Source organism: Pogoniulus pusillus, chromosome 23, assembly GCF_015220805.1.
Source record: "Pogoniulus pusillus isolate bPogPus1 chromosome 23, bPogPus1.pri, whole genome shotgun sequence".
Lineage (NCBI taxonomy): Eukaryota > Metazoa > Chordata > Aves > Piciformes > Lybiidae > Pogoniulus > Pogoniulus pusillus.
This window is the reverse complement of record NC_087286.1, coordinates 9,398,131-9,422,563: the sequence shown is the minus strand read 5'-3', so window position 1 is coordinate 9,422,563 and position 24,433 is coordinate 9,398,131. Positions and strand designations below refer to the sequence as shown.

Below are 24,433 nucleotides of genomic sequence, written 5' to 3'. Positions count from 1 at the left end.
GTCTCCGGGGTGTCTTGAATCAGCCCTTAACATTCAGAAACTAAACTGAAGCCCTGGCTTCAGTGTGAAAACTGGAACTTCGTTGTAACTGGTTTATCAGACACAGAAGTTTTAATGCACATACTTGCAAACAGAAACCTCCTTATCACTGTAGGAGACCAAAGCTTATTTTTTTCTGTTAGACTTTGTCTAGAAACAAAATCAGAATTAAGTAACTGTATTACATGCTTCTACTGACTTAGTTATAGTCTTCAGAAACACCTAAGTCTTGCACTCAAGGTGTATTTTTTTCCCTGCTGATGCTGTCTGCATTGTGTAGTTTTGGATGTTGCTTGTTCCGTGTTTTCTTTTTTTAAGCTGCAGTTAGTGGACAAATCAACCCATTCTGATAAGAGATGAGGTTTAATTGCTTGCCCTAATGTTAGTCTTGCTTTCAGAACTGAAAGAAATAGAGCATGGAGCTCATAACCCAGGAGCAATAACTCAACAGCTTGTAACTCAAGTAGTTGGGTGAGCAGAGACCTCTGCTTCACAGCAGGTTAGAGTAGTTGGATTCCCATATGCTTTCAACTGCTATACCCATACGTTTTCTATCCTACCTTTATTCTGCGAGGTGCAACTCAGCTGGCATATGCTGCTTGTCAGTGAAAGCAGTGGCTGATGTTTTGCAGCCATGCAAGCCTCCTGGCTGGTTGACTTCTGCATTGGTGATAGGTGGTAGCCAGTAGCATGGGTTTGAAATGGTCAATAGTTGGAAAGCACTGTCCTGCACCTGACAAGTCGTGAGTCTTGAGTCTAGCAAGGTTGTGTTTTCACATGTGAGAGAAACTGTGCTTTTATGTGTATTTTTTTAAGCCTGGAGTTTGAATAGTGGACATATTGAGGTGGCTGATATAATCATGCATAAGTAGTACATAACAAATCTCAGCATGCACTTCTTACTATCAGTGTGTATATTTTTGACTAGTGCTTGAAAAGGTTCAGCTTCCCCTAAATCAGCTCGTTTGTTTTAGCTGACCTGTGGTGACCTTGGAAAGTGAATCTCTTCTAGGTGAATAGCAAATGCTCCCAGTTTTTCCTGTGTCAGCACTGGCTGCTATTACCCTGCTCTTTTGATGTCTTCAGGTGTACTTGAACTTTTCTGCCAGAAAGCAGAGCCAATAGGTGTTGATTTAGGAAAAAGTAATCTTTGGATCTGTATGAGGATGTATGGAATAGTATGTAAAAGACTTTGAGTCCTGTGTTGAGCAGCTAGATGGTGCGTATATTTTTGGACTAGTAGTGCTGGTATCCAGAGAGAGATTAGAGAAACTTAAGCTTAGGAATTGTAGCACAACTTGTTCCAAAACCCTTTTTGATCCTCATCGTCCTGTTATGTGCCAAACATCTTTCTTGATGATCTTATTTTAAGAATGGTTTATTTTTGGATGTAGCAGGGTATAAATAGACAATGTGCTTATGGTTTATTGCAAGCTTCTAGTAGTCTTGCTTATCATTAAGGTGCTGGCATAATCCATGTGCTGGAGATAGCAGGCAGCTCAGAGACATACAGCATCTCCACAAAGTTAGCTTGGTCATACTTACTGGCTATGTGTAGAGGTTGGTCCTGGTGAATTCAGCTCAGCTCAGTGGGACCAGGAGATCTCAGTACTGAACTTCAGTGTTACAAGTCCTAGGAATTTTTACTACCTGAAGCACAACTCAAGTGTACATGTGAAGTTAGATTGCTTATGTTGCGAAGGAATTACCATGCTGTTGATCTGCTTCACTGTGTATTACAGCTTGCTATTGCTTCTGGAAGATTCAGTCTGGATGTGGTGCATGTTCCTCTAACCTTGTACAGGTGGTAGATTTTCCCCTTGGCATTTTTAGTGGTGTTTGTTTTTAATAAGGTGGCTTAGGAAATTATATGCAGCAGTGGTTCAGAAATGAACTGGCATGTTCATGTGATGCTGTGGCTTGTCTAATAAAGCCACCTGTTTTTCAGTCCTAGGGAATGTCTTGAGGGAGCTGTGACTCCATGTGGAGCTAGTGACCTAAGGTTAGAGATAGCATTCTCCAGGTTCTCATTGGAATCTAGTGTAACTGAAGTCTATGAACTCTGTTTCATAGAATGATGTGGGTTGGAAGGAACTTCCAAAGGTCATCCAATCCAGTGTCCTCTGCAGTCAGCAGGGACATTCTCAACTAGATCAGGTTGCTCAGAGCCTTGTCAAGCCTCACTTTGAATATCTTCAGGGATGGGGCTCTAACTACTTCCCTGGGCAACCTATTCCAGTGTTCCACCACCCTCATAGTAAAGAACTTGTTTCTAATGTCCAATCTAAATATGCTCTGCTGTAGTTTGAACCCATTGCTCTCGTCCTGTCACTGCAGCCTTTGTAAATAGTCTTTATAAACAGCATCCTTAATGTACTGGACCACTGCTGTTAGGTCTTCCCAGAGCCTCTTCTTCTCCAGGCTGAACACCTCCAGCTTCCTCAGTTTGTCCTCATAGCAGAGATGCTTCTCCTGGACCTGCTCCATCAGGTCCGTGTCCTTCCTGTATTGAGGGCTCCAGACCTGAACACAGTGCTCCAGGTGAGATCTCACCAGAGCAAAGTGGCAGAATCACCTTTCTGGATTTGCTGGCAGTGTGTCTTTTGATGCAGCCCAGGATGTGATTTTTCTTCTGGGCTGTGACTGCGGAACAGAATCATTTGGATTGGAAGGAACCCTGAAGATAACTTACTTCCACGCCTTGCCATGGGCAGGGACACCTCCTGCTAGACTAGGTTGCTCAAGGCCTCATCCTCCTGGTTTTGGACAATTGAAGCTTCTGTAAGTTCTCTGAGCAACCTCAGGGGGAAGAACTTCTTCCTCACATTTAATCTAAATCAAGCTTCTTCCAGTGTGAAGCCATTGCTCCTTGTCCTGTCGCTACCTACCTTTGTGAAAAGTCCCTCTCCAGCTCTCCTACAGCCCTATTCTAATACTGGAAGGCTGCTCTAAGTCTCCATGGAAGTAACCTCTTTTCCAGGCTGGACAATCCCAATTCTCTCAGCCTGGGTTCGTAGCAGAGGTACTCCAGCACTCTGCTCTTTTTTGTGGCTCTCCATAGCCTTCTCAGAGTCTTCTGATGCTTTTCATTAATGATTGTGTATGTTGATAATTTGGAACTCTGCAACATCCAGCAGGATTTACTAGTTCTAAATATACAGTAGGAGATTTATGGCTTTGTGAAGCTGAAGTGGCTGGGGTTTGATAACTGGTGTGTGTTATCACTATGTTACAGTGTGTGCTCTGCATTCTCTCTAGTTGCCTTACATGTACTGAGTAAAAGTATGACTAAATGTCACCTGTAGTACGTACTGGCTGGATGGCCTTGGAAGAATACTGATTTGCACATTGAATGCCTCTAATCTTCCTGTCATAGTCTGTAAATTTATTATCTATAGTGGATGTTTTTGACAGAGCTAACTGAATCTGCATATATTTTTATCTGATTCCTTGATAAAGAGAACTAGGTTGAGTCTCTTTAATTTATCCAGGTATAAAACCCAAAATGCTTCGGGTAGTCAGTCTGTTTTTCTTTTACTTGTCAACTGTCTGCTTTTAAAAAACTTTTCTCCTTCTCCTGGGACAGATGACTGAATAGAGATGGGGCAGGGATTTGGCAAATTTGTCAGCATCAAGAAATGATTATTTGAAGATGGAGATGACTTAATTTCTTAAGTTGTCAAGTTGCAGAACATAGCACTTTCCAAGAGAAGTGCTGACAGCCTGCGTTCCTTTGCTCTATTAGTGGTGTCAACCAGTTGGGGATTCTGGAAAGTGGCAGAAGATCTTTTGATTGCTGTTGGTTCTTCACTGTGGCTTATAAATACTGGAGTCTGGTGCAACTCTTAGGTTGGAAACACTGGGACTTTATTTTGCTTTTCTTCAGATACCTTGGTTGAAAAATTGTGGAATTAGCTAATTACTGATTTCTTCAAGTACTTGCATGGTCACAAACTATCTCACTCCAAGAAACACATGGAGGGGCTGGCTGGAGCATGTCCAGAGAAGGGCAGCAAAGCTGGTGAAGGGTCTGGAGAACAGATCTGGTGAGGAGCATCTGGAAGACCTGGGGTTGTTTAATCTGGAGAAGAGGAGGCTGAAGGGAGACCTCATGGCTCTCTGCAACTCCCTGAAAAAAGGAGGTTGGATTCAGGTGGGCGTTGATTTCTTCTCCTTAGTGGCAAAGGATAGGATGAGTAGAAATGGCTTCAAGCTGCACCAGGGAAGATATAGGTTGGAGACAAGAGGATGCTTCTTGACTGAAAGGGTTTGCAGCTGCTGGCACAGGCTGCCCAGGGATGTGGTTGAATCCCCATCCCTGGAGGTGTTTCAACAAGGCAGAGGTATGGTGCTGAGGGACATGGTTTAGCACCAGCCTTGGAAGAGTGAAAGAATGGTTAGATCTGATCTTAAAGGTCTTTTCCAACTAAAATGATTCTGTGACTCTAGGGTGGTTTGAATGGATGAATGGAAAGATGAGATGTCACTGGGTTCTGGGGGCTGGGCTCAGTTATTGCTACAGGCAGCTGTAGACATGGTCAGTCTGGTATGCATCCTGTCACTGGGTCCCTGTCTGTGTTAGCTGCCTTTGCATTCTCATCTATTGATAGCATTTATACCAAGATCTAAGTTGCCCACTAAGTTCCTAAGTTTGCCCCACTCTGCAAATATATCTAGATTTTTCTTATTCTGGTGGTTTAATCTTGCAAAAGCTTTATTTGTAGGCTCCAAGGCATTTGTTTGTCCTTATGCAGATGCTGTCTAGTTGAATTGGAGTTAAATTTTCTGTTAAGTATCATCTAATTGTCTGTGGTGTAATTAGTGTGCTTTTTCTGTAAATGTCCTTGTAATATGGTGCTGTATTTACATTGATTGTTTGGGACCATATTTACCTGAATCTGACACAAACTAACCACTAAAATGACTACCTTTTTTTTCCCCAGGTTTATTTAAAGGAAAAGCAGATTTTTAAAAAATTTTCAGTATTATCATTCCAATGTTTATGTGGTGGGTTTTCAGGACTACTTTTTCCCCCACACCAGCCCCTCAGAGAAATGGGCAAAAACACCAGGGAAAAGTGGGACACAGACAGAAAAGTATAGAAGGAAGATGAGAAAATGAAAGACTTCTCTCTGGAGAAGATGGAATACTAATTTGACACTTTTTGGAGGAAAGGAAGGATAAATGTTTTAGTAGCCATGGTGGTGTTAGGTTGATGGTTGGAGTTAATGTTCTTAGAGGTCTTTTCCAATTGAAACAGTTCTGTGGCTCTATGAAACAGCAAAAAATGTTTGAGCTGAAAGACAGCTTTTCATCCAAAAGTGAATAAAGAACCTCAGCTAGTTAGGTGCAGTGAGGATGATGTGTGTGCAGCATTATTGTGACTGAAACTCCAGACATGGTTTGTGATCAGCTTTGTATCCAGAGTTCTTTTCTAGATAGCCTTTTATTTTCCCTCCCCAGTACTTTTATTTTGTTGACAGCAATGGATATATGCCTGCCAGCATTAAATTATTTAGTTTTTATTAACTGAAATAACTACTCATATGGATGTCTTTACCCTTCTAAAACATCTTTATCCCATACTAACATACTTTGGGTAATCTGAAATAGTAGGATAGCAGACTATCTAGTATATTTGAAGTCTGCAGGATGGGGAAATACATCTGTTGGGAAGGAAATTCAAAAGTAAAGCAATGAAATTACTTCTGTCTGGTAATTTTCTCCTCCTAGGTTAATTTTCAAGTAATAAGGATTTGATGGAGTATGTGCAGGGTTCACTTCTCCTAAAATGTGAACAAAAATTCACAATCAACCCAGACAGATTTAACCGCTTTGCTGTTGGATTAATAGTTCACAGGAGCAGCAAAATAAAATGTTTTGTCTGTCAGGTTTTAACTCCTGTTGATGAAGTGATTGAAAGAGATTTGAGTGTCAGGTTTCAAGAAGTGTGATGCTCATTTTGTGTAGCTTGCTGTTTTGTTATTTATAACTTTCAGGGTCATGTATTGCAGTCTCTTAAAGTTGTGCCTTTCAGTTAAATACTGCTGCTTTTTTTCCCCCCTCTTGTCAAGCAATATGAAACAAGTTCTGTCATCAAAATGTACTTTGGATAAACCTCCTATTCTGAAAGTGTAGATGTCATGCTGAGTGTAGTACAGCCTGGGAGGGGAAAGCAACTTGCGAACTAAACATTTTGTGTGTGGCTGATACTGGTTAACATCGTTGTCTAGAGGAATGTCCGGGAGAGGCCAACTCTGGCCTGTTGTGCTTGAGTCTGGGTCCAAGAAAGATGTCTGATTTACTGCTGTATTGTACTTAGCTTCTTTCAGGCGTGGGGTGTGGTTTGTTTTGGTTTTGTTGGTTAGATTTTTTTTTTTTTTGAGGGAGTGTGTGGGAGTTAGTTGTGTGTTGGGTATTTATTGTTTTGTTAGGCCCTTGCTTGTAATTCCATCCTCAGTTGTAGCCAGCATAGCTGATGCCTCCTCCTGAGCAGGGTGGATGTATCCTTGCCTTGCGCCCTGTGTTCCCGGTACATTTTTTATCTGGCACTGTTGTTGGTATGGCCTTCTGAAAGGTGACTTAAAGAAGTAGTCTGGCAGAGAAGAAAGTGTATAAGTTTTAGTTTGATTAAGATTTCTATAGGATCAGATCAATGCCTTCCCCAGAGCAAGGACAGAAGTAGAAAGTTCACAGCAGGGAATAGCCAGTGATCATCTTCGGGCAGCCGTGTGCAGTTCTGTTGGCGCAAAGTGAGCCTGAAGGCAGGTCAGCTGGAACTGCAGCCTGACTTCTCAGCTAACTTGGAGAAATGGTGTTCTGTTTAATCTGATGTGGATCTTCTTGTGTTAGTTAGATTAACAGGTCGTATTGAGACACACAGAGTTTATTGCCTCATTGCAATGCTGGGAATTCAGTCCTGCAGGACTTCACTTGGTTGACAGTTGTTATGCAGGTGAATGGTTTTGCTGGCCCAGCTTGGAGCAGAATTGGGTAAATCACTTGCACAAGAGTGCTTTGACCTTTGTTTTCTTTACAAGAGATAGCACATAATATATGTCTGCAGATGATGCAGTATGAAACTTGCTCCAAATTCACAGAACCCTGAGGGAAAAATAGTGCTATATCCCTACTATTTTTTTTACTCCTTTTTTACTTGTATAGTCTTGTTTCTGTGTTTCTGTTTCTCTTCCCTACCTACTATGTCTTGTGCTTGCTCATTTCATAATGAGTAAGGTAGTCTTTATGCCTTTTCCAGAATAACAGAGTAGTGGGGGTTGGAAGAGACCTGGAGATCATCTCGTCCAATCTCTTTGCTAAGGCAGGGTCACCTAGAGCAGGCTGCCCAGGATCACAATGACCAGATGCATTTGGAGTCTCCAGAAAAGGAGACTTAAAAGACCTATCTGGGCAGCCTGCTCCAGGGCTTTGGCACTCTAAAGGTAAAGAAGTGTCTCCTTAAGATCAAGTGACCTCTTGACTCCATCCTTTAGATAATGATCAGCATTGAGAAGATATGCTCTCAGGTTGCTCTTCTGCAGGCTAAACAGCCCCAGGTTTCTCATCCTTTCTCCTAAGAGAGATGCTGCAGTCCACTCTTTTTTTGTAGCTTCTGCTAAATGCCAGTAGTTCCTTGTCTGTCTTGAACTGGGGAGTCTAGAACTAGACACAGTACTCCAGATGTGGCCTTAGTAGGGCAGAGTTGAGGGGGAGGAGAACCTCCTGAGTGACAGCACAGCCACTCCTAGTTTTGTGTCATCGATAAACTTGCTGAGAATACACTTTGCCCCTCCTTACCCATAAGCTCGCCACTCATTCTTCACCTCTTGCAGGCGGAGTCAATACATTCCGGTTGCAGTCTCACATAGGGACGACTCCACCACTGTGCCTTGCTGGCCTATCTTCCCTAAAATGTCCATAGCGACCCCTGACAGTATTGCAGTCACACAAGCCATCCCATCATGTGTCTGTGACTGCAATTAGATCATGGCCCTGTGCTCACATCAATCTCCAGTTTATCCCCATGATGCCTGCACTGGTGTTACAGGCATTTCACAGAGGCAGTCAAGCTCGCAGGTCTCCTGGAAGGGTGCAGGAGCATCCACCACACCCATCCACATCTTTGAAGTGGTTGGCCTCTGACTTTCATCTGAGACAGCAGCTGAGGAACATTTATTCCTGCCCTGGTTGGTCTTTCCTTCACTTGCAGTAGAAAATTTGTTAGGTTAACCAAAAAGACTGGAGTACTGAAATTTGTCTGATACTATTTTCTGCTTGTGAAGATAGCTCTTAGTCCTGAATGAAATGGAGAGGCATTTCACTGAAACTAAGGGAGAAACCTTGGGTCCACAATGCAGTAGAGCCAAGGTAGACTGTAGCTAATTAATTATTTGAGGATGGATTTATTTAGTTCCTCCTTCACTTTTTTTGGTCCTCTGGTCTTGGAACTTTCTGGTGGATATTTGTAGTGGACACTTCCACACTTTTTTCTTTTTTTCAAATTTATATTTTGCTGTTCTTTATTTCTTCTTAATTGTTTCTACTCTTTTTAATAATGACAGAAAAAAATGTTTCTTTCTCTTTCTGCACAAGCCTCCCCTGTTTTTGACTACTTCCAGTATCTGCTGGGTGGCCATCAGAGTATTAATGAGAGAGGACCTAATGGACTTGAATCCTAAAAGAAATTCAAGACAAAAATGAGTTCAAACTGAGCTCTGATAACCAGGCCATGTTTCACTCTATTGCATAAAGGACTGTTTCAGTTCTTTGCAGCTTAGTGTCCTGTCATCATTTGCATTTTTTCAGTTGTGTGAAGTTTGCTGAAAAAGTTTTCTGGCTCTTCACTTGTTAGAGCTGCAGTCCTGTGGCTTGCTGCTTGTGGTGCCTCCGCAGCTGATTCTGGGATTATGCTTTATGTGCATCCACAATACAACTTGAAGTAAAAATACCAGGGAGAAAAAATTGATTTCACTCCACTGACTGGTTTAAGGGTCAGCTCTACAAATAGCTGGATCAACGTCTGAGGGAGTGGTGGAAGAAGAGAACCTCCTAAACTGGTTTTGCCACTAGTGAAAATGTATGTCAAACCTCCTCAGGCTTAGGGAAGGTGGGGCAGGGTTGGCTGTGTTAACAGTGTGCCTTGTCTCAGTGGTAGGTGTGCCATCTCTGCTGCCAGATTGTAGCTCTGGGGTGAGGACAAACTTTATTACACTGTCACCATCAATATACAGCAGGCTTCTCATTTGAGAATCTGGTTCAGTGCCTGGGGAATTTACTGCAATGAGCCTGCTGCTGGGTGCCTCCCAGCACCTACTTACAGCGCTTAGACGCAGCTCACATGCATACTGGATATGCAGGGGTTTATTTAAAATGATCATTTCAGTGGTGAGGAAATCCTTATAATCCTGATTTTTAAAAAGTGATGTAATGCTCCCCATCTGCAGACAGCTTACAGAGTGGTTCAGAAGTTTCTAACAAATTTTCTCTCTAAATTTCATCATAGACTTAATGCTGCCTTAGAGTACATTGCTGCTTGTTTCAGTGAGTGAAGGTGAGGGAGCAATGAGTGAAGCAAAAGACAAAAAGCAGCAGCCCTAAAGGTGGTTCTTCCTGTGTGCAGCTGTCTGTGCCTATTCACTGAGCAGAAATAATTGATGAACTTTTCTGCCATTTATGAAAGCCTCACTGCTGCTAATACAATGTATCTTAAAGATTAAGAGGAATGGAATCATAGAATGGTTTGACTTGGAAGGGACCTTAAAGATCATTTAGTTACAACTTCCTTGCCACAGGCAAGGACACCTCCAGCCAGATTGGGTTGCTCAAGGCCCCATCCAGCCTGGCGTTGAACATTTCCAGGTTTGGAGCCTCCACAGCCTCTGGGCAACCTGTTCCAGTGTCTCACAATCCTCATCGTGAAAATTGTCTTCCTGATGTCTAAATAGATAGTCCTTCAGCCATATGAATTTCAGGAATGGAATTTCTCATTCCTCAAATAAGTTTGGGCAAACTGTTTCTGAAGTACTTCAAGCGTCATAGGCTCCTTTGTCTGCTGACATGTCCGTTAGCTGTTAACAGAGCACAGTGCTGTTTGGGGACATAGAGCTGATCTGTGCTGATGCCAAATGTCCCTCTCCATTTGAAGGAGGTGTTAAGATTGCATTTGGTGATCAGACTGTTGGTCAGTTTGTTAAAAAGCTTGTTAGATTGGTATGCTCTGAGCTGTCCTTGATTTGTGATCACATAAATATCACCTTATTAAAACTTCTAGGTATAGAACTTCTACTTGTGATGTTCCTTTGTATGTCATTTGGAGCAGTTAAAGTGGAATGTGTGTCAAACCTGTCCCAGTCTGAACTGGTATGAGATTGGCCCACACTGCTATGGGACACTTGGAGATAAATTTGCTGTTAGGAACTTGATGAAGGCAGTGATAGCAGAAAGAAGGTACTGGTGCAAGCCTGGCCCTTGTCAAAAGAAAGTGAGGTCAAACTTCACGTTTCCAGACTTGCAGCCTTGGGGAATTTCAGGGTTGTGTCACCTTCTGACCTTCTTTTTCCAGGACAGAAAATGAGATTGATTTTGGGGTGACAGTCAGCAGAGACTATGAGGTCAGCCATGGTGTGTGCAGTATGCTAGTGATATCCATGGCATGCCTTTGTGACTGACCGCTTTGGTAAATGCAGAGATCCTAGGCTGAGGTAGCACAGCAGGGAGTCTTTGAACTGCACTCACATTCCTTACCAAGCTAGTCTATGCCATTCTATAGTTTTTGGAGGTTTGTCTTCAGAATTCCAAGGTCTGAAACTGTAGAATCATAGAATGGCTTAAGTTGAAAGGGACTTTAGTGATCATCTACTTCAACCTTGGTGCCTCTCAACTAGGCTTGATTACTCAAGGCCTCCATCCAACCAGTCCTTGAACACCTCTGGCAGGGGCATTCACAAACTCTTTGGGCAACCTGTTCTCACCACCCTTACACTGAAGAACTTCTTCCTAAGATCCACTCTAACCCTGCTTTCCCTCAGCTTCAAACCATTCCTCCTTGTCCTGTTGCTTAAACACCCTTATGAAAAGTCTGTCTGCAGTCCTCCCATAGTTTCCTTTCACTTACTGGACTTGGTGATAGAACTGCAAGTAGCTTAAATATTTCTGTATCTCACAGTTTCAGGACCTTCAGGAGAAACCTTTGTTTGTGGCAAACCACCATTAATGTTCAAGTAAAGGTTAAGGGAAAACATCCATTAGCTTACAAAGAATGGTTGCTCCTTAATGTCAGCTAACAGTTTTGATGTGTGTGGTTTCTTTCTCAATGCTCATGTGATCATTCCATTTTTTTTATTTTATTTTTGCCTTTTTTTTTTCCCTAGAGATGTGAATTATGCCCTCATAAGGATGGTGCTTTAAAGAGAACAGATAATGGGGGTAAGTTTTATTCTTACTTTTTTGGTGAACTCTCTTATTTTTCTATAAGGGAAATTAAGTCTCTGAAAGAAAATAATTATAGGGGCCTTAAATGAAGAGAGTGGCTGATGTGGGTAGGGAGAACTACTTCACTGTAAGTTTTATTTGTTTAGTTTAGGGTGAATTCAGTTTGGGAACATCAGTCATTAGGCTTTATTTTTAGGGAAAAAAGTTGCAATGAAGGAGTAAATCAACAGAAGATTTTAATGATTAAAAAAGATAAATTTAGTGTGAGTTGGAATTTCCACATTTATAGAAAATTGTTGAAAGTGCCCCTTTCATGGAGAAAAGTGGAACTTTTCTGCCTGTAGCTCTGACTGAATGCACCACTGCACTTTCAGAGGACAGCTCTGTCATGCCTGATTTGCTAATGGCTTCTGTAACAAAGAACTTAAAGCTGGAAAGTTGCTATAGTGATTACCTGTCCTTTGCTTCTTTCTAATTTCATCATTCAAGTTATCATCGGTCCTCCTGCTCAGCAGAACTGCTCCACAGAGTCTCCACTGAATCTCTTGTCTTGAGTATGTTTATACTAATAGCTGGGTGATAGGAGGGAAAAAATTCCAATTAACTTCTCAATCACTTTTGGAATTCCTTCTTTCTTTACTAGGTGCTTCTAAATTCCTGTCCATCATCTATCTGTAAATAACATGGTCATTTTGATACTGAGCCCTTTCTCTTTTGAGAGGAGAAAATAAGATCAGGATTCTGGATTTCATTTGGACAGTCTGTCAGTTGTATTGTGGAGGCTTTATGCCATGTAGGTAATATTCCAATTTCTGTCTTGGCTTGATGTTGCAGAAGCTTTTGCTATTTCTGTTGCAGTTGAAATGCAGGAGCACAGAGCTTACTCGTATCTGTGCTGAGCAACCCTTCCCTTGTCTGTGCTTGGACCACAGTGTCCACCATTCCAGCGTCTGCTATCTCAAACCTGATAGTGAACACAGTGTCCTCTGGGAGTGGGGTTTTACTCACTGAGCTTTTACTATAGGGTCCCACAGTTTCATTACCCTTCATTAAGGCACTGTTACTGCAGAGAGGGTCCTGCTATGTGTTGCTTACTCCTCCTTTGTGATGCAACTAGCATTTAAAACGTTTTTCTTCCTGGATTCATTTTCTGCTGAATGAAATCAGTTCTGTGCCCTAGCTGAGGATGCTGATGGTGATTCTGTGCAATAGCCATGACTGTTCCTTTAGCAGCAGCCTGTATATCAGCTGTCCTAGGTCAGCTGCACAGCTGTGACTGAGAGCAACCTGATCTTTCAGCTCTTCTGTGATGGTGTTGTCTTGTTTTTAAGAGCTGTGGAGCACTATAAGGTATATTTGATAAAATAGTATGGGAATCAAACTTGTGTTTTGAAGTGTGACTTACTAGAATATCACACTGATGCAATCACAGAATGGTAGGGCTTGGAAGAGACCTCTAAAGATTGAGTCCAGCCCCCCCTCCACCAGAGAAGGTTCACCCAGAGCAGGTTGCACAGCACAGTATCCAGGCAGGGTTGGAATGACTCCAGAGACTACTCTGGGCAGAGTAGTGATGGTGCTGTATGGTGTGATTGTGTTTATATGTCTTTCTTTTCTATCCCTCCCCTTGTCCCCCCAAGTGATGCAAAGTTCCATTGTGTGCATTCTTCCTCCTCCTCCTTTCACTGCTGTGTTCCTGCTTATCTAACTTTCTGGAGATCAGCACTTTAGATTTGTTTTTAGGTTTTATGCTTCTGCTTGGAGGCATCTCAGTACCTTAGACCTGCTTATTAGTACACTTGCTGAGCATCAACCTTAGGTTCTTCAGTAATGTCTGTGGCAAATATAGAATTCGAGTTTTCAGTGATACCATGAACACAGCATTCTTTGAGCAGTACTCTTGTGGATCTTAGAACTTAAATGTGTCAGCCAGATACAGTAAGAGGAGAAGAGCATATCATGGAGGCCAAACATTTGGCCTTGTCTTTATCAGTACCAACTAAATTCCTTGGAAGATTCTTATGTGTCTCCTCAGGATAATTTCCAGGTCTACAAGTATTTATGCTTTGGATTTCTTGAACCAGAGATGATGGTATTTTTGTGTTTAATAGAAGAAGAGTCCACCATACTATGAATGAGTCCACTTCTATGTCAAGGTTTAGTGCCTGTAACATTGTGTGGCAAAGCATTTTGTAGTCAAGATGTATGCTGGTTTGTTTTGGACCTGTTAACTCATGGTTTTATTTGATGCAGTGTGGTACTAGCTAAGTGACAGGAAGTGACTAACAGTGGCTACTTTGTGTTCACCTTTCCAGTACCTCTTCTGGCTTTGTAGAACTCTGTAATATGTAATCACAAAACCTTAGAATTGTCAGGGCTGGCAGGAACCTGAAGCCCAGGCTGACCAGGCATTTCTTCTACGGGAAAGTGATTGTTGCTTTTCCCCTTCCCTGTATATCTTCCAAATAATACTTAATCCAGAGCTGAATGTGACATTTTAGACAGACACATCTACTGGATGGGATTCCATGGAATCTCCAGACTGCAGAATACTTACAATGTGGTTTAGTGTTCCCTGACACTGAGTACTGGTGTAAGTATGGGTTACCATTTTTTCATACAGTGTTTTCTCTCTTTGATACAGAATATTTTCACCAGCTTGAACATTCAGGCTACCTTAAAACTAGGACAGATCCAGGAACTGGAACAAACATTGATTTTTAGCAAGGCTTTTGCGTGGAGAATGATCTTTAAATTGAGTGCATTGTTTGTTACATTTGTTTGACAATAGAATAGAATCATAAAATCACAGAATGATTTTGGTTAGAAAAGACCTTTAAAATAATCAATCCCAACCATTATTGAACTTGGCCATTGCTGGTGCTAAACTATGTCCTCCAGCACCATATCTCTCCCTTTTCCCAACACCTTCAGGGATGGGGATTCAACTACCTTCCTGGGGAGCCTGTTCTAGTTGTTGAGAACTCTTACAGTGAAGAAGGTTCTTCTAATCTCCATTCTAAGCCTACCGTGGGGCAACCTGAAGCTATTATCACTTGTCCTATCACTTGTTACTAGGAAGAGGAGACCAACCCCAACTTGCTTCCAACCTCCTTTCAGAGAGTTCTAGAGAGCAATGAGATGTCCCTCCAGCCTCCTCTTCTCCAGCCCAAACAACCCCAGTTCCCTCAGCTGTTCCTCACCAGCCCTGTTCGGCAGACCCTTCCCCAGCTTTGTTGCCCTTCACTTCAATGTCTTCCTTGGAGTGAGGTGCCCAAAGTGAACCCAGTACTCAAGATGTGGCCTCACCAGTGCTGAGTACAGGGAAACAGTCACTTTCTGACTTCTGCTGGTCATGCCCTTTGTGATACAGGCCAGGATGTTGGTGGCCTTCTTGGTTGCCTGATCACAAAGTGGCTCATCTTCGGCTGACCACAGATAGGAGTAGTTTACATTTTTGATGCATTAAATATTTTTACAGATGTAGATAAATTGTCACTATTTGGGTTGTTGGAAGTGGAGTGTGATAGGGGAAGTTCAATTATCCTAGGTAATAGTGACTCTGTTAGCAAAGTGTTTCTTAGTGTTGTGATAACATTCCGCTTAGGGTTGGAAACTCACACAGATTATTCTACACCAAGTGCTAGTGTGTCTGGATCTGGAAGGACTCAAGAGTTCCTGTGAAGGGCCAAGTGGAAATGGCATTTTTCTGTTGCTCCTAACTTGTTTTGCTACACTTGAGAGTACACAGTGCCTGGTTTTGATTTGGTGATGGCTGCTGCTGTTATAATTAGAACCTGCAGTGAGCCCAAAGAGAAAATTTTCTGTAGATTTGTGCAGAATATGTCCTGTTGTCCTTCTGTGTCCCTCCTGTGCTTTCCCTTGTCAGAGTCTTGATGCAGCTTAGTTGTCAGTGGATTATCTGTGCTAAGGATTATGCACAGTTGATTAATTAATTAAAGAGTAGTGAGACATAGCTTAGATATGATCAGAATGAGAGAAATTTTAGAAGTATGCTTTGAAGGTGTTTTGGTGCATGGATATCTGCAAAGTACAACTGTGGTTAAGGACAAAAAATAGTATTCCCTATATGTGGACACTGTGGAATTAGTTTGTACAGAAACATTAGGACTTATTCAATGTTCACAGACAGCAGGTTTAGAAATTATGTTAGGTTATTTACTTCTGTTCCCTTTTTTACTTTTTCTTTCTCCTTTCCTCTTTCTGGTCCCCTCTTTGCCCCTTCCCCCTCTTTGCCCCTTCCCCCCATTGGTGCTGAAAGTAGAAAACTAGGACTGAGCTGAAAAAAGAACTTTACTCTCTGACTATATTTGTTAACAGAATTCCTTGCTCAGTTTGGTATTGGTGTTCATTTATGGCCCTCACTGTGGTGTTAAACACAGGACAGTCTAAATGTTTTTTAAAATGTGAAACCCCTGATCTATAGACAAGAGTTACTTATTGATTTTCTGTCTTAGGTGCAAGAATGCTACTGAAAAAGAGATGTAACTAGCTCTTTGCTCTGCATGTGGATTAGTAGTTGAACAAAGTATAAGTACTTACTTTCTTTTTGCAAAAGAGAAGAGCAGCAAGTGAGCAAGTGTTTTCAAGATGCCTGGGACTGGTTTGGGCCTTTTTCATTCCTGAATGTTTCCTTAACCATTGCAGTGATTTCCTTTTGGATTTTTCATAATGGGTAGGCAATAAAGCCCCGAGCATTTGAACTGACTGCTTCTTGAATCTAAATTCCTTTATGATCTCATTCTATGGAGTATGCAGTCTGTTTGGTAAGCAGATTGATCAGCTGTATCCAACGTTGTGCATCTCTCATTCAGATGGTTTTCTTACAGTAACCTTTGTGCACAATTTTCCTAGGCCTAAAAGGCTCAATTCTGCTGTGCAAGTTGGCACTTTGAAATCTGACTCCAGTGGATGATGATCAAGAATGCTGTCTGACAGCATTCTTTGTGTGACTTCCCGAGAAGACTACTTTTCATGCAGCTGCTTGGGAAAAGGCCAGCTAACAATGCAGTGGTTTTATGTCCTGGTCCAGGCCCTCTTCTCATCCCTGGGTTAGTGTCAGTATCTCCCAAGTCTATAAAAACACTGTACTGGGTTTCTTATTGCTGTTGTTATTTGAGTCAGCAGCCCTCACCCTCAGTTCTGCTGAGTTTTCTGATATTAACATCTGAGAATGTGGATAGTGTGATGTCATATGGGATGTGGCCTTGGTAGAGTTAGGTGGTAGTTTGGCACAGTGATCTTGAGGATCTTTTCCAAGCAGAACAGCTGGGTACTTCTGTGGTAATTGGTGCATGGTTAGGTGATGGTGATGACATCCCAGAGATCTCCTGTGGGACCAGATGGGCTCTGTGATTTGATCTTGATGTGATTTGGTGATTCTGCCTCTACAGTTTGCTACTGCTCTGCAGCACAGCTTCAAAACTGATTTTCTATGACATAGAGCTGAGGTAGTGCCTGTTAGTGCACAAGCTATAATAATGGAATTCTAGATCTGTTTGGGATGGAAGAGACCTTTGAGATCAAGTCTAACTGCTTGTCTAGAGCTCACCATCCTGCCACTACTACTAAATCATATCTACTACACTACATCCATGGGCTTTTAAATACCTCCAGGGATGATAACTCCACCGCCTTTCTGGGCAGCCCATTCCAGTGCCTGAGAACCCTTTCTGTGAAGAATTTTTTTTGTGATATCCAACCTGAACTTCCCTTGGCAGAACTTGAGGCTGTTTCCTCTTGTCCTGTCACTTGTTGCATGTGAGATGAGAAGAATTCTGACTCTGGCCTTACTCCAACCTCACTTGTGGTAGTTCTAGAGGGTGATAAGTCTCTTCTCAGCCTCCTCCAAATTAAACAACCCCAGTTCCCTCAGCCATCTCTCATAAAACCTGTGTTCAAGGCCCTTCACCACAGTGAGCTTCTCTTGATTTGGATGGTAGATGGATTATATATATGTTGCTGTTTGTATTATTATGAAATAAAACGTTGTAAAAGCAAGGCTTTGGAATTTGCACTGGAAGGTGATTGATGAATCAACTTGCAAATCAAGTTTTGAACACTTGAGTAAGTTGTAAAGGCAAAAATCAGCTAGCTACATAATGTATTATGTTCTTCGTGGGTTTTCCCTGTTAATTTTAGAGTACTCTTGGTTGAGTTTGCTTCTAGTTAAAGAGTTCTTTGTTGGTAACAGTTGTGTGCTTGCTGATGCTGAAATTGTAGGGATTTACCATTTCTCTGTTGCACTGAGGTAGCAGATCAGCTCATTTTCAGTTAGGGTTCTGGAGCCTGAGACTTATCCCTCTGTTGATGAACAACACATACTCATATAACACCTGCCTAGTGTGTACTGCTAGGCTTTCACTGAGTTAAAAATTAGTTGGGCACTTGAAAAAAGTCTGAGTGAAAGGTTGATAAACTTTGGATAGATTCTTTGCTGGTAATCAAATATTTTGTATGCCACAGCAAAATGTAAAAATCAGCTAAACTCTGTAGTCTGGTGTTCTGAAGGATAACTCAAAATGCAAGAGGAATCTGGTGGAAAGTTGGAGGTTTCATATGATACATTTAAACTTTGAAGGCTTTACAGCATGAACATCCAATTTCTGATATTGAGTAACTTTTTTTTTTCATTATTTTTGTATATCAAAGTAGATCTTGGAGTTGGTTTCTATGCAGTTTTGATGTTGTTTTAATGGTGGTTGAAGTTGTTTCTTAAGATCTCTTCAAAGGCAAGTGGCTTTGCTGTACTTGTGTGATATCATCTTAGAAAACACAGTGAATTTTTTAAATTTTTTTTTGAAAGATAGACAGCATTTACCAATGTTCTTGGCCTTGAAAGTGCACTTGAAGTAGATATTTTTTGTTTTAATTGGGCTATCACCAATAAGTTGTTTGTGATAAATAATTATAGAATCGTAGAATATCTTTGGTTGGGCAAGGCCTTTAAGGTGATTTGAGTCCAACCATTCTCTAACTCTGTCAAGGCTGAACTGTGTCCCTCAGCACCATGTCTTTGCCTCTTCAAAATACCTCCAGGGATGCGAATTCAGCCACCTCCCTGGGCAGCCTTTGCTGGTGGCTGAGAACCCTTTCAGGGTTTCAGTCTTCTAATAGCAGATCCATCCAATCTTCTAATAAACAAACCCTGATAAGGCACTTAGTGCCATGGTCTAGTTGACTGGATAGGTCTGGGTGATAGGTTGGACTGGATGATCTTGGAGGTCTCTTCCAACCTGGTTGATTCTATGATTTTTACAGTTTCTGTTTGGGAGACATTGATTATTGTTACATGTTGGATTGTTTAAAGCAGAAGAGGCTTTAGTCCATGGTACCCTCGAGTCGGGGCAAGGCCTTGAGTAACTTGATCTAGTGGAAGGTGTCCCTGCCCATGGCAGGGGCTTGGAACTATATGATATTTAAAATCCCTTCCAGCCCAACCCATTCTATGATTTTTCTGTCAGCAGTTTCAGAAAAAGCAGTTCTGCTAAGAACTTGACAATGCACAGAAACAATCAAACTCAATGGGTGTTCTGGGTCGCATTTCTTAATTTCTTATTATTCACCTAAAGCCAAACTTTATTTTAAAATAAGCAAGCCAGGCATTGCCATCTAGCAAAAATATTATTTAGAAAGCATGTGTGCCACCTTCTCAGAGATTAGAAAATAAGGAAAACAGCAACAACAAAAAAGTCATGAGAATATGGAAAACTGCAAGAACATTTTGCAAGATGCTGGTATCTGCATTTGCAAAAAAATGTGGTGGTTCTCCCCTCAAAAGTTATCCTGAAAGGGAGCTGAAAGCAAAGGTAAATGGAGTATTAGTTCAGTGGGAATAGTCAGCTAGCAACTAATGCACATTTTCTAGGTAAAATTAAACAAGAGGAATAAATCTGTGGGCAGTTGTGTGAATGCAAATCATGCACAGCCCAAGCGAATGGTAGCTTATCACTGATTTAAATAGTGCAGAATATGGGCTGCACAGATGGGCTTAATGAACTCATTTGGGACAGAAGTGAGCTGAAAACCAGCATGTGTTCTTGGCTAACTTTGGAGAACAGAGTCAGTGTCCTGTTGTGATTTTGGTGCTGTGTTTTGGGTGAAAAGGAATGGTAATAAAATAATTTCAGTTACAGCAGAAACGAGTGAGGATGTTTTAAACAGAATTGGATGTGTAAAGCAGTGCTACTGGAGTTTTGTAACATAATTTTTCACACAAACAATTGGAGAGTTCAGAAGGACTGAATTTAATGGTAGGAGTGTTTGTGGGGAGAGAAAAAAGGCTCTGTAGGTGCTGCTGAAATAATTACCCAATGGGCCAGCAATGTGCCCTTGTGGCCAAGAGAGCCCATGGCATCCTGGGGGCATCAAGAAGAGTGTGGCCACCAGGTCCAGGAAAGTTCTTCTCCCCTTCTGTCTGCCCTGGAATACTGTGTCCAGTTTTGGGCTCCCCAGTTCAAGAGAGACAGGGACCTGCTGGAGGCAGTCCAGCGAAGAGCCAGGAGGATGACTGGAGGACTTGAGCATCTCCTTTACTAAGAGAGACTGAGAAACCTGGAGCTGTTTATTGTAGAGAGGAAAAGATTGAGAGGAGATCTGATCAGTGTGTACAAATATCTGAGGGGTGGGTGTCAAGTAGCTGGGGCCAATCTCTTTTCACTGGTCAGCAGTGATAGGACAAGGAGCAATGGCTACAAATTGAAACATGGAAAGTTTCATCTCAACATGAGGAGAAATTTCTTTACAGTGAAGGTGACAGCCCTGGAACAGGCTGCCCAGCGAGATTGTGGAGTCTCCTTCTCTGGAGACTTTCCAAACCCACCTGGATGTGTTCCTGTGTGAACTACCCTGGGTGATGCTGCTTTGGCAGGGAGATTGGACTTGATCTCTGGAGGTTCCTTCCAACCTCTAAAGTTCTGTGATTGAATATCACAAAGATGGATTCTGGAAGGGACCTTAAAGATCATCTGGTTCCAACCTCTTGCCATGGACAGGGAGACCTCCCACTAGACCAGGCATCTTCCATGATGTAGTAAGCATTTGGCAGTGGTAATAGAAGGGTGCTGCATATTTTGTGTATTACAGAATGCTTTTTTATTATGAATTCCTGTAGCTGGAGCATAGGCTTAATTACATTTGAAGGAAAAGCCTTTGATACCTGTTTGTGTAACTAACTGAAGAGGATTTGTTTTCAAAGTTTTAATGTCACTTTCCTACCGCTTTAATGATTTTATTAGCTGAAAGGTGTTTCTGTTGGAGTTAAGTTTTGAGAGGAGATTGGAAGATAAATTTTCACCATCAACTCATGTTTACATTTAGCTATCTGTCTTTAGGAAGGCGATTTTGGCTTAGGGCAACTTGCAGCTCTTAGAAAAGGCCTTATAAGCACTTACTCCTTGAAGATATTTCAAGCAGAGGAGAGAACAAAAAAAGGCTGTGGTTTTTACAGTATTTTTCTTTCCAATCTGTTAATGATAACTTTAAAATGGTCTGTTAGAGCTATTTTAAAAGCAGCTCAAGCTAGCAGTTTCTTCTTTCTTTTCCCTACTCTTTTATTAGTCTCATACTTTTTCTATGTGGAATGATTCTCCAAACTCTTTGTGAAGAAAGTGCTGAAGCAGCACAGAATACTGTATTTAGTTGCAGAGGAAGTACTAAAATGACAGTGTTATGCTGATTGGGTATGTGCTTTTCTTTTTCTACATGATTTGTAACTACTCATTTAGTAAGTGGGGAGGGGACACACCAATTGGTTGGAAACAGCCAGGAAAGATTTGTGCTTTTAAGAAAGGAATTAAAAAGTATGTGTGCAATTCCAGAGACCAAATACTTTTCTAGAGCCTTACACTATTACTGTAAGTGCAACTTTATCTTAGTTTAAGAATCAGAATATAGGTGGACAAAGAAATTACTGAATATGAAGTAGCTTAGTGTTGTTAAAAGAGAAAATCCGAGATGAAAACCAAACTCAAAATGGTCTTCAGGATGGTGGGTATTGTGTATGGTGGTGATGGTGGTGGTTGTTTTTCAGTATAGGATGCCTTTGCACAAATGCAATTTATTTACCTAATCTGATAGATTATCTGAATGTCCTTAATATTTGCATGCAATTAAGACCAGATAGGAGGAAAGCACATCTAAAGCACAGTTATTTTCAAGGTGTACTGAAGATCTTATGACAAATGACTTCAGTTTTCCTGTTGGGGAAGAACAGAAGTCATGATAAATGCTTAGCAAACCAAATTCACTTTCAAATGAGGTAGGTCTGTAATATGTGATAGTCCTCTGGTAATCCTGTTACTGGTGTCACTATATTAATATGTTGTCTTAGCTCTGTAGCAGCTTCTGCTGAATGTAAAGCTATGGCAAACTGTCCTGAACTGAGATAAACCAACAGCTCTGAGTTTCTTAGTATTGAAAAAAGCCTAAAAGGAGTAGATCTCTTCCTCAACTGGTGTCTCCCCCCCATCCAACCTAATGCCAGACAGTTAGGAATGTTTATTCCTTGAAATGTTGTTAAAGCACCATGTGGTAAGTAACTAAGGAGTTATTGATGATTCCAAGTTAATGAGTTAGGACTGGGTACAGGAGTTGACATTCCTAAGAGAAAATGAGTTGGCCACGCTTTTCAAGAAGGAAGAGGAGAGGTTTGACAGAGAGGATGTTTGTGTGTGTGTAGGGAAGGAAAAACAGGAGTCTGGTCAAACTAGAATTACTTTGTTAAAATAAAATTAGAGACCTTGCAGGAATACTGGTTTGTGCAGGTAACATTTCCCTCCTGCAGGAGTTTTCATAGCTGTGACATGATGACTGTGTTAATCCAAGAAATGTAAAGAAGTAACCTGGTTTTCTGTTTCCCTGTCACTGTTTGTATAAATTGTTAATGTTTGGATTTCATTGAGTATTGCTCATGTAAATTATCCACTGAATGAAGTTAAAAACGTGTTACAGCTCATCTAAACTTGGGCTAATAGGAAATGAAATATAAACATGATTTAAGTAACTTCTGTCTGTAATACTTTGAACAAAATAGCTGTTGTGGAAGTTTCTTGGTGCTATAATTGACATGTCCTTTGAGCTTTCATCAAACATCCCAATTAAATGCAATTATAACTTTGTTGTAGGTTGGGCTCATGTGGTTTGTGCTCTGTACATTCCCGAGGTGCAGTTTGCAAACGTTTCTACAATGGAACCTATCGTGTTGCAGTCTGTTCCTCACGATCGGTACAACAAGGTATAATTATCTGTCTCTTTGTGTCTGATGTGTTTGTTTTACAGCTCCTGAGCTTTCACCATCTAAACCTGCACCTCTTGGCATGCTCTTTGTTTCATACGTGTATGCAGTAATGCTGTGTGTCTTCTGCTGTGACTTTCTGACAAACTCCAGGGTTAAGGAAGCTGTAGCACGAAATGAAGCTGCAAGGTTATCTGCCCTGTCTCTTTAGTCTTTTACAGATTTGGGACTGTTTTGTTAATTAAAAGACTCATGATCTTCAAGTAAGAGTTTATTTGGAAAGCAGTGTGAAATACTTCCCACAGGTTAAAATATTACTGCAGCTTATTTGCAATGTTATTATTAATTACTTCTGAGTCCTCCTGGTTTAAGTATTGATCTGAACATAAATGCAATCATAAACATCTCTTTTGGGAAGAAAATCTGTGCTAATACATTGGCTTGTAGACTTGTGCCTTTGTAAACAGTATGCACTTCAGTGGGATTTGCATCTGGAAGAGCTGTCTCTAAATAAGGGCCAGTGAGATGGAATGTTTTGTAGTGTGGTGAGACTTCATTTAAAACAACCAAGAATATCGTAGTAACTTGTGAATGTTCTGCATTGATAACGACATTGGTCTCCTTGCTTCACTTGTGCTACCTCTTCTCACTAGACTTGACTACATCCTCCTTTGGATTTTCTCTTCTGTAGGAAGCCAACTTTGTATTTTTATTACTATGTATTTTTATTGTGGTATTTTTTAGCTCTGGTTTACTTCTTTAAAGTGACTTAATGATGTTTTGTGGCTACTGGAGTAAAAGAGGGATAGACTGATAGAAAGGAGAAATGGCATTCTCTTGTGTTTTTCATATTGTCTCTGTGACCTCTCAGTTTTGTTTTCCCCCCAGGTTTATACCTCTGATCTTCACAGTTCCCCCTCAGTTTCTTTCTTTTTTTTTTAAGTTTTGGTCTTTTCCTTCTCTATTTCACATTCTCCCCGTTTTCTGTCAATTTCTTTTCCCTATTTTACTCCCTAGTGCATCTGACAAAGCCAGAAGTGTGACTTGGAGTTCTCTCATGCTTTCTCATTATGTGCTACCTGAGCATCTATATTGGCTGCTCACTACTGGCTTCCTTTTGCATTGGCAAGAACATGCAACAATTGGATTAAGTGCAGAGCTAATAAAATCTTTGTGCTTGGACACAAAGCAGTGCAGATTTGCTGCAGCAGATGAGTTTGTTTCCTCTTCTCAACTCTGGGCCAACAGCACATCTGTTTTCTCAGTTTTCCTCAAGTAGTAGTCATGATTTTTTTTTTTTATTGGTAGTGCTTCTTCCTAATGCACTTCAAAAGTGTCCCAAAACACTTTGGATTTTGGTTTATCTTGCTCCATACCCACTGATGATGATTGATACTGAATGAATAAATCCCTGTAACCTCAGAGACAGCTTGTGCTTTTAACATCATTCACAAAGTCCATTGTTGGTCTCTGGCTTCAGTCTTTAATTCCATTTTATAACAACTGAAATTACTCCTGTCTTGAGCTGTTTGTGTTCTAACTATATGATCTGAAATGATTTTTTTTACTGTTAAAATCCCAATTGCATTCTGTTGGTCTGTAGTTGCTATGATCTTTTGTTTTTTTCCTGCTTGCTAGATAGTCAGTGATGCCATACAGATCATGTAAATAGAGTTCTGATGTTGGCTAGCTCTTAGTTTTCTATGGGTT

At 41.1% G+C, this 24,433-nt stretch overlaps 1 protein-coding gene across 4 annotated transcripts in view; it reads left to right on the top strand.

Moving 5' to 3' along the window:
• The window catches only part of MLLT10 (MLLT10 histone lysine methyltransferase DOT1L cofactor), a 124,672-nt gene that overhangs the window by 6,445 nt on the left and 93,794 nt on the right, over positions 1–24,433 (top strand). For all 4 annotated transcript variants that reach the window (XM_064162520.1, XM_064162523.1, XM_064162521.1 and 1 more), the window contains 2 exons: positions 11,409–11,463; positions 22,614–22,723. In XM_064162520.1, coding sequence (XP_064018590.1) covers positions 11,409–11,463; positions 22,614–22,723 — 165 coding nt within the window. The remainder of the gene's footprint in view (positions 1–11,408; positions 11,464–22,613; positions 22,724–24,433) is intronic.